This window comes from Mobula birostris, chromosome 8 (assembly GCF_030028105.1).
Source record: "Mobula birostris isolate sMobBir1 chromosome 8, sMobBir1.hap1, whole genome shotgun sequence".
In the NCBI taxonomy this organism is placed as follows: Eukaryota; Metazoa; Chordata; class Chondrichthyes; order Myliobatiformes; family Myliobatidae; genus Mobula; species Mobula birostris.
In genome coordinates, this window is record NC_092377.1 from 56,452,239 (window position 1) to 56,467,083 (window position 14,845).

The 14,845-nt window shown below is 40.6% G+C and overlaps 1 protein-coding gene across 3 annotated transcripts in view; it reads left to right on the forward strand.

Moving 5' to 3' along the window:
* The window catches only part of LOC140202201 (acylphosphatase-2-like), a 123,532-nt gene that overhangs the window by 9,234 nt on the left and 99,453 nt on the right, over window positions 1-14,845 (forward strand). For all 3 annotated transcript variants that reach the window (XM_072267064.1, XM_072267063.1, XM_072267065.1), the window contains exons 2-3: window positions 6,756-6,772; window positions 8,381-8,490. In XM_072267064.1, the coding sequence (XP_072123165.1) occupies window positions 6,756-6,772; window positions 8,381-8,490 (127 nt within the window). The remainder of the gene's footprint in view (window positions 1-6,755; window positions 6,773-8,380; window positions 8,491-14,845) is intronic.

Sequence of the window (14,845 nt, forward strand, 5' to 3'; positions counted from 1 at the left end):
ACTCTCCTCCCATCCGGTAGGCGTTACAGTAGCTTCCACTGCCACACCAGCAGGCACAGGAAGAGCTTCTTCCTTGAGACTGTGACCCTGCTGAACCTCACATCACAGCACTAAGCAGTATTGCACCCATATTGTACTGTCTCAGTACTTTTATATTTGTGTGTTGTAGCACTTACTTTTTATTCACAGTTACTTTGTAAATAACACTATTCTTTGCATTTCTGGTTTGATGCTAAATGCATTTCATTGGCTTTGTATCTGTACTCGGCACAATGACAATAAAGTTGAATCTAATCTAATCTAATGTCTACATAGTAATTGTATAATATGGAATATTTTTATATATAATGTATATAAGTTAAGATACTCTATATTTAGTTGGAGTTCATAGCTATTTAATATTTATTTGTGTATTTTGTGTCTTTAATATTTAAGTAATTTTGTAAATATATTGCTTGATTAAGCATTTTTTCTTTACATAATTCGTTACAGGTTTTATGTAAAAGTACATGAATGGCATAAGTCATCATGCATTTGTGCCTCACTTAAAGTAAAACTGAAGTTAATCCTACATTCCCAGCTCCCTTGTTTTCCTTACAATGGGCTTAATGATTTGGAGTTACAAAACATAATACTCTGCTTACCTTCATAACCAATATCTATTTGTCCTGATGCCTTAAAATGTTATTTACTTATACTGCTTATACTTATACTTCGAATGATGGCCTGGTTTGAAAGAGAAGGCATCATAATTGACCACCTCCCCTTCACTTCACTCCACATTTTTCAGGGTGTATGGCTCACTTTTTACAGATTTGATGCACAGCAAGAATTAAAAGATGTGGAGATGGCTGAAAGAAAATGATGGGTCAGCCACAATCACATAGAAAGGCCGGGCAGGCTCTAAGCATTCCTAATGGTGTGGTTATGTTGATGATGTTGAAGTGCTATTGTTGTCAGTGAAGTAGAAGTGGTGTCTAAGCAACACCCACAACACGCTGGAGGAACTCAGCAGGTTGGGCAGCATCCGTGGAAACTATCTGCCAATGTTTCGGGCTGGAACCCTTCATCAGGACTGAAGAGGGAAGGGGCAGAGGCCCTATAAAGAAGGTGGGGGGAGGGTGGGAAGGAGAAGGCTGGTGGGTTCCAGGTGAAACACCAATAAGGGGCAAGATAAAGGGGTGGGGGAGGGGAAGCAGGGAGGGGATAGGCAGGAAAGGTGAAGAAGGAATAGGGGAAAACACAATGGGCGTAGAAGAAGGCGGAACCATGAGGGAGGTGATAGGCAGCTGGGGGAAGGGGCAGAGTGAAACTGGCATGGGGGACGGGAGGGGGAGGAATTACCGGAAGTTGGAGAATTCAATGTTCATACCAAGGGGCTGGAGACTACCGAGACGGTTCTGGACAATAGACCTCACCAGTACCCTCCTCCAGTTGGCGGAACTGGTACTCAGACTTAATAACTTCTCTTCTGGCTCTTCCCACTTTCTTCAGACCAAGGGTGTAGCTATGGGCCCGAGCTATGCCTACCTCTTCGTTGGTTATGTGGAACAGTCTATGCTCCAAACCTATACTGGTACTGCTCCCCAACTTTTCCTTCGCTACATTGACGACTGCATTGGCGCTGCTCCTGCACCCATGCTGAGCTTGTCAATTTCATCGACTTCAAACTACCACCCAGCCCTCAAATTCACTTGGTCCATCTCAGACACTTCTCTCCCCTTTCTTAATCTCTCAGTCTCCATCTCTGGAGACAGACTGTCCACTGACATCTTTTATAAGCCCACTGACTCTTATAACTACCTCAACTCTACCTCTTCCCACCCTGCTACATGCAAAAATGCCATTCCCTATTCCCAGTTCCTCCGTCTCCACTGCATCTGCTCCCAGGATGAGGCTTTCCGTTCCAGGACATCTCAAATGTCCTCTTTCTTTAAGGATCGTGGTTTCCCTTCTGCCATCATCAATGATGCCCTCACCCACATCTCCTCCATTTCCTGCACTTTGGCCCTCACCCCATCCTCCCGTCACCACAACAGGGACAGAGTTACCCTTGTCCTCACCTACCACCCCACCAGCCTGTGGATCCAGCACATTATCCTCCGCAACTTCCACCACCTTCAACAGGACCCCACCACTAAGCACATCTTTCCCTCTCCACCCCTCTCCGCTTTCCGCAGGGATCGTTCCCTCCACGACTCCCTGGTCCACACGTCCCTCCCACCCGGCACCTATCCCTGTAAGTGTAAGTGCTACATCTCCTCTCTTGCCACCATTCAGGGCCCCAAACAGTCCTTCCAGGTGAGGCAACATTTCACTTGTGAGTCTGTTGGGGTAATCTATTGCATCCGGTGCTCCCATTGCGGCCTCCTCTACATCGGTGAAACCCAACGCACATTGGGGGACCGCTTCGTCGAGCACCTCCGCTCCGTCCGCCACAACAGACAGGATCTCCCGTTTGCCAGCCACTTCTACTCCGCTTCACATTCCCATTCAGATATGTCCATACATGGCCTCCTCTACTGCCAGGATGAGGCTAAACTCAGGTTGGAGGAGCAACACCTCATATACCGTTTGGGTAGTCTCCAGTCCCCTGGTATGAACATTGAATTCTCCAACTTCCGGTAATTCCTCCCCCTCCCGTCCCCCATCCCAGTTTCACTCTGCCCCCTCCCCCAGCTGCCTAACTCTTCCCTCATGGTTCTGCCACCTTCTACTAACCATTGTGTTTTCCCCTATTTCTTCTTCACCTTTCCTGCCTATCCCCTCCCTGCTTCCCCTCCCCCATCCCTTTATCTTTCCCCTTACTGGTTTTTCACCTGGCACCTACCAGCCTTCTCCTTCCCACCCTTCCCCCACCTTTTTTATAGGGTCTCTGCTCCTTCCCTCTCCAGTCCTGACGAAGGGTTCCAGCTCGAAACGTTGACTGATCGTTGCCACGGATGCTGCCCAACCTGCTGAGTTCCTCCAGCGTGTTGTGAGTGTCACTTTGACGCCGGCATCTGCAGATTATTTTGTGTTGAGAAGTGGTGTCTGTTTATTAGGAGCCTACTGGATGAAAATATTAAAATTCCCACAAATTTTAGGTAGCTGAGAATTGCAGATGCTATTTTCTAGAAATATTTTGAAAGAAATTATTGAGACATGTGCATGAAAGTTTTACAAAAAATGTTTTATAAATATGAAAACTTATATAAAAACACTGTTCCATTGCTTTTATCAGAGGTTACCCCAATAAGATCTTTAAAAAATGCTTTTTAAGAAGCCAAATAAGGTAGGATGTGTAAATAAATGGTGGGATGCAAAGCAATGCTGATGACTAGAAGGTTCAGATGATAGTTTCCTGAAAGTGGCAACACAGGCAGATAGGGTGACGAAGAAGACATATATCATGTTTATTTTAATGGGTTAGTGAGAGAATAGCAAAGTTGCATATTGTTTCAACTTTACAAGGCATTGGTTAGACGGCACTTGAAGTATTGTCTGCAGTTTTGGTCTCCACATTGATGGAAGGATATGGTTGAGCTGAGAGAATGCAGAGAAGATTAAACAGGATGTTGCCTGGTTTGGAGATCAAATAGGTTTGGGCCTGTTTTCCCTCAAGAAAAGGTGCCTAAGGGTGAAATGATGGAAAGATATGGAACTATAAGAAGCATAGCGAAGATAAACAGTCAACATTTTTCCTTTCATGTTATGAGTATTAAAAACAACAGACCATAAGGTGAGTGGTAGGAGTTTTAAAGAGGATTTGAAGCAAAAGTATCTTTGACACAGAGTACGTTGATATCTGGAACTCACTGCCAGAGGAGGTAGTAGAATCAGATATTTATATAATACTAAAACTCGCATGCTCGCTCTGTCTGTCTGTGACCTCCAATTAGCGCAAACGGTGCATTACAGCGGCACTTTTTTTGGTTAAATGGAATTAAAATGCGCTAACATACAGAATGCAGGCAGAGTTCAGGGTTATATATTAGTATAAAATTGCTCATTCACCAAAAATCAACAGGCTGGCTTTCACCCGAGACCCGATCGGCCATCATGGAAATCGGGACGTGACAGCCTGACGCATGCACACGGCCAGCCTCAGCAGTGACACCTACCGGAGCAAAAGGGCAGGGCAGCTCTATTTCAAGGGATCACATTCTGCTAATCACCATCAGCATGTGCAGGATTGGGACAGATCAAACTGCCACCCATCAGTAAGAGATAAGTAAATCTTATTGTAATGACGTACTTCGAGACACCCATAAAACCCTTTGCTGCAGTCAAAGGACAGCGGTGACTGTATCACATCCATTTAGGAGAGCGTCAACCACATCATCAAGAATAATCAGCATCCTTTGGTGTTAATGCTTCGTATCTTCTATCCAACATCAGGGTAAAAAAAAAGGTCAGCCTAATTATGCCGCGTGGAAAGGGAAGGGGGACATTATGGTCAAGAGATGATGCCAAACATAGTCGGGAAGTGGCAGGGAGAGGGAGAGAACAAGAACTGGATGAGGCCAGGGCTGCTTGACTCCAGGATCAAAGAGTCAGGACGGAAAAAGATGAGAGAAGAAGAGACAGAGGAGGAGAGGCATGCACGTCTCCAGGATCAGAGACAGACAATAAACAACAGAAGAGCTGAAGAGATGGCAGATGAAAAGGCTGCACGTCTCCAGAATGACAACGAGAGGCACAAGGGTGGCAGATAAACCAGAAATGATGCCATCAAAAGTGTCCTTCGCTAAATGAGGAGCGGCTATATTTGCTTTGCTACGCGTCATTCTTCTCTAATAAACTGAGATTTTGTACTTCAGTTTCCAAAGTAAAGTGATACCAATAGCATTCAGGAAAACTTAGTCATAGTCATACTTCATTGATCCCGGAGGAAATTGGTTTTCGTTACAGTTGCACCATAAATAATACTGTGTACATACATCTATTGAGGCTTCTGGACACATCTTCAGTGATGTTCCTGGAATCATCGGGTGTTTCGGGTCTTTCAACATCATACAACCTTCTCCAGGTGACCCAGCCGGGGCTGATCAGACCCCAGCTGGCTAGATGGCTAGCTACTTATGACTCCATGGCTCCCCTCTTTTGAGCCACAGCCATCTTGGGGCCCTCTCTGCTGCATCGGTGGTACTGCGGATGGCTCTCTAAAACCATAAATAGTTAAATAGTAATATGTACATTATGCCAATAAGTTATGAAATAAGTCCAGAACCAGCCTATTGGCTCAGGGTGTCTGACCCTCCAAGGGAGGAGTTGTAAAGTTTGATGGCCACAGGCAGGAATGACTTCCTATGACGCTCTGTGCTGCATCTCGGTGGAATGAGTCTCTGGCTGAATGTACTCCTGTGCCCACCCAGTACATTATGTAATGGATGGGAGACATTGACCAAGATGGCATGCAACTTCGACAGCATCCTCTTTTCAGACACCACTTTGAGAGAGTCCAGTTCCATCCCCTCAACATCACTGGCCTTATGAATGAGTTTGTTGATTCTGTTGGTGTCTGCTACCCTCAGCCTGCTGCCCCAGCACACAACAGCAAACATGATAGCACTGGCCACCACAGACTCGTAGAACATCCTCAGCATCATCCGGCAGATGTTAAAGGACCTCAGTCTCCTCAGGAAATAGAGACGCCTCTGACCCTTCTTGTAGACAGCCTCAGTGTTCTTTGACCCATCCAGTTTATTGTCAAGTCGCATCCCCAGGTATTTGTAATCCTCCACCATGTCCACACTGACCCCCTGGATGGAAACAGGGCTCACCCGTACCTTAGCTCTCCTCAGGTCTACCACCAGCTCCTTACTCTTTTTCACATTAAGCTGCAGATAATTCTGCTCACACAATGTGACAAAGTTTCCTACCGTAGCCCTGTACTCAGCCTCATCTCCCTTGCTGATGCATCCAACTATGGCAGAGTCATCAGTAAACTTCTGAAGATGACAAGACTCTGTGCAGTAGTTGAAGTCCGAGGTGTAAATGGTGAAGAGAAAGGGAGACAAGACAGTCCCTTTAATGTTCATTCTGGTCACATCAGACAGCACTACCCTTCTCTCAAAGGGTGCCCCAATGGGTCACCCTGTTGTCTAGTGATTACTATGTTTAAGGCACATTTAGACCGGCACTTCAATAGGCAAAGGATACAGACAAATAATCCTAATGCAGGCTATTAAGATGACAATAAAATAGCAAAATGTTGGCTGGATTGTTATCTGTCCTGTACAACTCTGAGAAGACCAAAGAAGATTCTTATATTTAAAATAAAATTAAATCACATTTGTGGACAGGAAACAGGCAAAGTGGCAATGGCATAAATGGCCTCTTGTGTCATAAATTTTCTGTGGTCTGTGGGGTACAGTGGCTCAGCAGTTGGTGTAATGTTTTACAGCACGAGCAACCCGGGTTCAGTTCTCATCACTGTCTGCAAGGAGTATGCACATACTCCCCATAACCATGTGGGTTTCCTCCAGGGTGCTCTGGTTTCCTCCCATATTCCAAAGATTAGATTAGATTGGATTATGGGTTTGTAGGTTAATTGATCACATGGGTGTAATTGGGCTGTGGGGGCTCATTAGCCCAGAAAGACCTGTTACCGTGCTTTATCTCAAAATAAATAAAGAAATAATTGGCTGTAAGTTTTTACTTAATACATCTGCTGAGACCTTAGTACTGTGCACAAAAAACTAACCTAGCTGCTCTTATTTTGTTTTTATATTATATGGCTAACCTGTTTCTCTTTCTCTTGTTCCATACAGGGGTCTGTTTCAGAATGGTAAGATGTCCACTTCAATCAATTTCTATGTTTTTATACATTGGAAGAGCAAAGGCTTCCATTCAGAGGCCAGCAAAATGAAATTTGATCATTGTCCTAATTCAGTAAATTATAGGCTTGTTCGTTTTTCCCAGAGAAACTCAGATAATATCGGATAAGAAATGTTGAAAGCCATGAAGATTTAATGCAGTCAATAAAAAGGATGCCGTGCAGAACAGCCGGGAACTACAGGATACTCATATCAGGCAATTGGCAAAAAAAAATCAAATGGAACATGACAAAAGAAAAATGCAGTAAATGATTATTATTTAGGTTACAATGCAAGAGAGAATGGAAATAGTGGTGCATTCACCAGAAGCCTTTAAAAGGGAATTGGATAAGTAGTTTTATGGTGAAATATTGTACTGTAGATCTATAGTGAGAGATCCTTACAAGGACTTGTACATGACCTTTTTTATACTTTATCATTTCTTTGGTTCCAATCAGCCTCATTAATGTTCGTACTGAATCTTGATATCACAACAGACTTATCATGGTAGCTTAGAATAAAAAAGGCAGCTGTGAATAATTGGGGGCTATGGATATATTGAATTATTTGCTTGAATATCTACGATTAATTGAGAGCAAAAACGAAATCATATCAGGTTAAAAAAACTGTATCCAAGTCATTACTTTGAGGTTACTTAGAATTTAATCTTTAACATTGTTAAAATAAAAAAATTTAGACCATAAGACATTGGAGCAGAACTAGGTCTTACGGCCCACTGAGTCTGCTGCACCATTCTACCATGGTTGATTTACTACCCCTCTCAGCCCCATTCTTTTGCCTTCTCCCTGTAATCTTTGTCATCCTTATTAATTAAGAACCCCACCTTAAATATACCCAACAATTTGGCCTCTACAGCCATCGGTTGCCACACTTTGGCTAAAGAAATGCCTCCTCATCTCTGTTCTAAAGAGACATCCCTGTATTTTTAGGCTATGCCTTCTAGTCCTAGATTCCCCCACTATAGGAAACAACCTCTCCACATCCAATTTATAGAGGCCTTTCAATATTCAGTAGGTTTCAGTGAGATTCTCCGCTCATTCTTCTAAAATCCAGCAAGGCCCAGAGAGGGCCAGGACACTCCTCATATGTTAGTTAACCCTTTCGTTCCCAGGATCATTCTCTGCTCTGGAGCCTCTTCAATGCTAGCACATCACTTCTTAGATAAAGGGCCTAAAACTGCAAGTGTTCTGACCAATGCCTTATAAAGCCTCCGCATTGCATCCTTACTTTGATGTTCTAGTCCTTTTGAAATTAATGCTATTCTGAGGGGGAAGGAAAAAGGATGATTGATGGATAGATTTCTGAAATGTAAAGCTAAAATGCTGAAGTACTCAGCTACTTTGTTCCAGCATCCACACCAAATTATTCAGCTAGGAAGCAAGTAATTCACTTTCAGTAAGATCAGCTTAATGTCTACCCTTCAACTTACTGCTAGACATTTCCTTTTTTTTATTATACAACAACAATGTAGATCCAAACTGTACTTTTTAGAAGTCCATATAACCTGACAATTAGAGATAAAACTAAATCAAATTAAAACTATATTTTTTTTGTTTCAGTACACAGAGGATCAAGCAAGAAAACTTGGTGTTGTGGGATGGGTTCGAAACACCAGAAGAGGAACTGTAGATGGACAAGTGCAGGGCAAGGAAGAGCTGGTGGAATCAATGTGAGTGATAAATTCACTTCTCTTTACTGCAGATTAATATTGTGAAAAATATTGTCTCTGTTGGTTCTTCTGCATTTAGAATGTATTTGCAACTTATGAATGAAATTTTAATTTCAAGTGGTCTTATTTTTGTTACTGAAATAAATGTCATTGCGCTTATATATTTTTAGTCAGACTTTGTGAAAATTATGGCAGCTAAGAATCTGCTCTGCTTAATTGTAAAGGGGTTGGATTCCTTGCTGGAGATCGGAATCTGAATCAGATTGTTTGAAATGAATTTTAATATGCACCTAGCTGCCGACTGTGGCTTCATAATAGATCCTAAAATATACACATTTTCTGAAATGCACAGGAAAGAGGTTTGGCTGCTCATTATTAAAGAGCGACAGAGGCGTGCAGAGCAACAAAAGTATGACGTGAATCAATGTGCAGCATGTAATTTAAAGCTGCCACTGCCATTTTAGACACAACACTTCTAGGTATTGGCCTGCCTTAACCTCATACAACTCAGCTGTAAAAGGTGAAAAAACCCAAACCGGAGAGAACATGGCATTGTTTCATTGATGGCTTGCAACTGGTTCAATCATATTCATTCCTCATTCCCAGAGGTATACTCTTATAAAGTTTCAATAGTCTTCAGGGAGGATGTGATTAATTATGTGTCTCTTCTTTTGTATAATTCGAGTTATTGTAATGAAAGAAATTGTTTTCTGATATGGGTAGGTCTAGGATTTGAGCAAAATGATGATAAGCCATAAGAAGCAGGAGTGGGCAAAGTGGCAGCAGGACATTTGTCACTGGGCCTCATCTACTGATAAGTCTCCAGAGCACAATTCTAATAACGGTCAAAATGGCCATGACCAAAAATCAGGCAAAAAAAAACAGGACCAAGATGGTATTATGTATGGTGGCTAAACTAGTTATGAGCTTTGTTGTTATGCCTATGGCTTCTTTAGTCTAAACAGTTTGCATTTAGCAATTCACTGCCATGAATGGCAGGTCTCCAAGTCTCATTCTACAATGAGCAAAGCATACATTACATTACCTCTTTCAACATGACCAGGAGGATTGAGCACAAAAGATCGAGAAATGGAGGCAGCTGAGATTTGCAGTGTCTATAGCTAATTATGATCCAGATTCCCAGCAGTGATATTGGGGAGGTGGGGTGGTATCCAGTTTAATCGCTTAATTTGTTTCATCATTGTGTAAGAATATTGAATTGATTTCCTTTTTCTTTCAGCTTATAGGCAAACTGTGGTAATACATTTTAAAACAATCTTTCATTCTGTCTGCTAGAGGTCATTGAAATTCTGTGACTTTCCAACAATGATGATGCAGATTTGTTTCAGTTCCTGACATTCCCCTTTTTCTAAAGCCGGCAAAACCTAGTCAAAATTATTTATATTTGAAAACCATATAATGCATAAACTGTTTAATTTGGTGAACTGTTGAATCAGAGCCTGACACCTTTGCCAATTTGTAAGTGTCTTGGGCTGCCTTGTGACAAAGTGAGATCAATCAGTGCAAATTTACTTACTGAGCTTTCAGATTAAATATTCATCTTATTACGAAATTCAGAGGCTTTTTGTAGTGCATGAAATTTAATCTAAGCATCAAGTCTGAAGATCTTTTTGGAAAACAGTTTCTGACTATTGGTAGATAATGAACTTAGTTGTGAATAAACACTAAATGTAAGCATAGAAGGCTTTGTCATCATTTGTGATTTATGCCAGAGTGCAGGATAAAGGTGAACTAAAATTTTCTTTGATTATACATTAGTATGCTCCATTTATATGTAGGGGTTCTGAATATTAAGGCAAGGGTTATTTTCCTCATTCTGTTTTTTTTCTGGAAATGGCTGTTCTGAGCCATTCACCATATTAAAGAACCAGAAGGTATGCTGTATTCTTTAGAAAAAGGACTCCGAGTAGCAAGATTGTGATTTTGTCTTCTTGCCCTTGGTGGAGATCTGAAGTCATCGTTCAGATTCTGGTGAAACTGAGATCCCACCCACCCCATGTTACTGGAAAGTGAGCTTTTACTTCAGTATGATAATTGGTATTCGTAAAGGATTTTGCTCTTTTAAATTAACTCAAATGATTGTCATATATCAGTAATACTTTAGATCATCTTTGTATATTATTGAATTTGCATTTATTCACTGAGTATAACAAATCATCTTACATCTATCAATAATAGATGTGGATATGAAATATTAATTGCATTTTGGAATCACTGATCTTTAGGCAGAATTTGTTTCTTAGCTCTGTTAGAACATCCATTTCATTCCAGATGATGGTGCTAGTGTTCCATGGACAATAAGCTTAAGGCACCATGTTCTTTGTGATTTAAGTTAAAAAAAACATTTGATCTTTTGCTCTAAGTAATCCCTTTGCATCTATTTGGAATTACACTATAACCAGCTGGGAAATGCTGTAATAATCCCGTTAAAATTAAATAGCAAATTTTCATCTGGACAATGGAGATATGAGAATTTTGAGAAATGGTTGGACTCCATTTTTGCAGACCTGCAAAAAGATGCTTTGCTTCTCTTTTTGAACTCTGGGAATTTGACTCTGCTAATGCTTCCTTTCGTTGGTCTTCTGATTCAGGATTGGAGATATTGAGCATTTGGGTTGTCAATTGTGAGTTCATAACTTAGTAGTTTTCCCAATAACACACCTGCCTAATTGCTGCCACCAATTTAATTATTCTCGAAAACCTCTCAATCACAATACCCATCACAATTTAGCAATAATACTATAAATGCCTCAGCATAAAATATGCATTTGAAAATTGACAGGTGCCTATCTTGGCCAAAAAATATTACCATTAAATCATAGTGCAATTTACTTTTATGTTAATTTCTAATTTGTTGAGTGTAATATCTCATGTGCTTTACTTCAGCTGATATAGATACGCTTACTTATCAAGGTATGTTGGTTGTAAAAGCTGTTATAATCTGGTAACATTTTGTTAAGAAACAAGAGAAAATCTGCAGATGCTAGAAATCCAAGCACACACACAAAATGCTGGAGGAACTCAGCAGGCTAGGCAGCATCTATGGGAAAAAGTGCAGTGGACATTTTGGGTTAAGCTGTCGACAGTACTTTTTTCCATAGATGTTGCCTGGCCTACTGAGTTCCTCCAGCATTTTGAATATGTTGCTAACATTTTATTAAGGCCTACAAACTAAAATAAGAAAACTTTGCTTGGGTATATTTAAATTTATATTTTTCTTGTTGATTTCCCAATGTAAGAATTTTTTTAAACTTACTGTTACAGAGTACGGAGAAACATTTGAGATGACTTGATTTTTTTGCTACATTGTTTCTCTTATATTTAATTGCAATATCTTTAGCCATGCAGCAGCATGCATTTTCACTGAATAATCCTTGTTTTCAAATAAAAAAAATAAATTATAACACAATTACAAGTTCGCAACATCCTCAGTAAGAATTACTTTTATTTGTATTGTCATATTAAATTGGCCAAACTTCCATCTGCAAAAATCCATTATGTACAGTGTACCCTTAGGAAATTGATATGTTGTGCAATATTGATGGGAATTTATTGATTTTTTGAATAAGTATAGAAACTAGACAAACAATTTTTATTACCAGTAGACGTCAAGAGATAACAATTGTATATATTTAAGAGGGACTGTCATTCTTCTTCTTCTTCTTCTTTGAGTTTTTAAGGCAGTTGGCATCCACACTGCTGCATTACTGCCATCTTCAGGATTTATTGTCCTTCATTGTCCATTCACTATAAAGCCGTCTTTCCAGTCCCATCGCCCTTAAAAAACTAAACAACTATTTCCTCCCCTGATCACTCTCCCCACATTCCAATAAACCTTTCACACTGACATAGGTCGCAAAAACCTGTTGGATGCTTATTTATGATGGCCAGAGTGCCATTAAGGTTGCTGTGCCCAATTCTCAGTCTACTTATAATCACTTGCTCCTTCCACTTTGTTCCTCTACTTCTTCCCATATCTACTCTGTTCTGAATTGAATGTAAATGTCCTCCTTTTACTACTCTATCCCAGTGCTGCTGCCACTGTTGATTTATCCTTCTCCACACTATGCTCTTCCCCTCTGATTTTGATAGTTTAATATTAACCTCTACAGACCCTTTTTTGACTGCTGCTTTTGCCAGCCTATCTGCTGTCTCATTTCCCATAATACCCGAATGTGCTGGAACCCACATGAATGCGATATTTTTGCCTTGTCTGGCCAGTCTTGAACTTGCAAACAGGATTTCATAAAGCAGATCCTGTGTGACCTCTAGCTGTACCCGCCTTAATGCTTGCAAGGGCTGACACAGAATCGCTACATATCACAATATTATTACAATCAACCTGCTCACTCCATTCTAGTGCTAATGATATGGCAAACATTTCAACTGTATATACACTCAAGCAATCAGGTGTTCTCTTGCTAATTTCCACTCGATAACTTGGTACAACAATTGCAGACCCTGTTGCACCTGTTTCTGGATCCTTTGATCCATCTGTAAAAATCTGTATGCCTTTATACTTACATTCTCTATAACTATGATATTCACTGAGTATTTCAGCCGTCTTATTACTGTGCTTAACCTTAAGCAGTTCCAAATCTACAGTGGGATTTTCTAATACCCAGAAAGGTCTGACAGGCCACACCACACTTGGACAAAACTCTTTATCGTATAAACGGAAGTGGGGAGGTCATTGTTTGCAGATGACGGGGCTTTGTGGAAAAGAGGAAGAAATATTGAACATATAGTTACAAAAATGCAGGATGGAATTAATCAAGTTGAAGAGTGGAGGACAAAGTGGGGTGTTAAATTTTCAGTGGAGAAGACAAAAGCCATGTTCTTTACAAGGAAAAAGTTCAGGGGATTTAATTTGAATCTGTATGGAAGTAACCTGGAGAGAGTTGAAAGTTTTCAGTTTTTGGGAGTGCACTTTGACTTGAGATTAACATGGAGAGAACATGTTAGATATGTAGTTACTAAATGTAAAAATGTGATAAATGTTATGGTGTCTTGCTGGATTGGAATGGGGTGCTGATTTTGCATCATGTAATGCTACATGCTATATTTATGTAGCATTAATAAGATCAAGATTAGACTATGGGAGTATTGTATATGGGTCAGCAGCAAAATTTTTGCTGGCAGAACTGGATATCATGCAAGCTCGGGCTCTAAGGGTGTGCTTGGGAGTGGTTAGAACTTCCCCAGTGTGTGCACTCCAAGTTGAAGCAAATGAAATGCCATTGGGGCTGCGGCGTAAACAGCTGGAGGCCAATTACTGGATTAATTTAAAGGGACATGGTGATAGCCATCCTACAAAAAGGATGTTGCAGACATGCTGAGAGAAGGAGAGGACACAAAAAGAAAGTTTTGGCTGGACAGGAGAGCAAACAGCAAGAAGAACTGTCATACAAATCATTACAGAGTAGTCCTTATCGTGGGTTTTAGTTCAAACAGATTCGTAAGTAAGGTTTTGCTGAAATTTGAAATAATTTCTTTTTTTGAATCTTTTCATTACTGTAATTCCAATTCAGAGACAATCTACATGTCTCAAAGTATTATCTCAGCATCCAAGGAGAATATGAAATCTATTAAGAATTATTTCATGGCATCCACTGAAGTGGTGACAAGGAGCCAGGATTCTCACAAATGAATTATTGCTTATGCAGGTATGCCCTTGGACAAGTTAATTGTTAAGAGGACAGCTACTCGGGCAGAGGATGCTTGGAGCTGACTGCTTAAGTCACTTCCTAAGTGCTGTCCTTGCCTTCACTTCCAGTAAAACATTTCCCAACAGAAACTAACTTAGTAGTAAAAAGGATCACAAGGCAAAGATATAAACAGAATCATTCTATATGTTTAAAAAATTATTTAAAGTTATGTTTAAATATATAAATCAAAGAAATACTTGTATTTATCAGAATTTCTCATTTACTTCTTATTATTCTCAGGGCTTACAAGTGCATTTCAGAGTCAGGACCAGGTTTGCTATCACTGGCATATGTCATGCAATTTTGTGGTAGCAGCACAGTGAAAGCCATAAAAAAAAGTTCCAAAAATAAATAGCGCAAAAGAATGGCTGATAGACCATTCAGAAATCTGATGGCAGAGGGGAAGAAGCTATTCTTAAAACATTGAGTGTGGGTCGTCAGGCTCCTGTACCTCCTCAAGAGGCCACATCTGCCGAGTATCTTCAGTGACGTATGCTGCCTTTCTAGGTCATCATTACTTGAAAATTTTCTTCGTTGGGTGGCTGGGGCTGTGCCCCTGATGGAACTGGCTGAGCCACAAACCTCTGCAGCCCTTTGCAATTCTGTGCATTAAAGGGCAGTTCCAC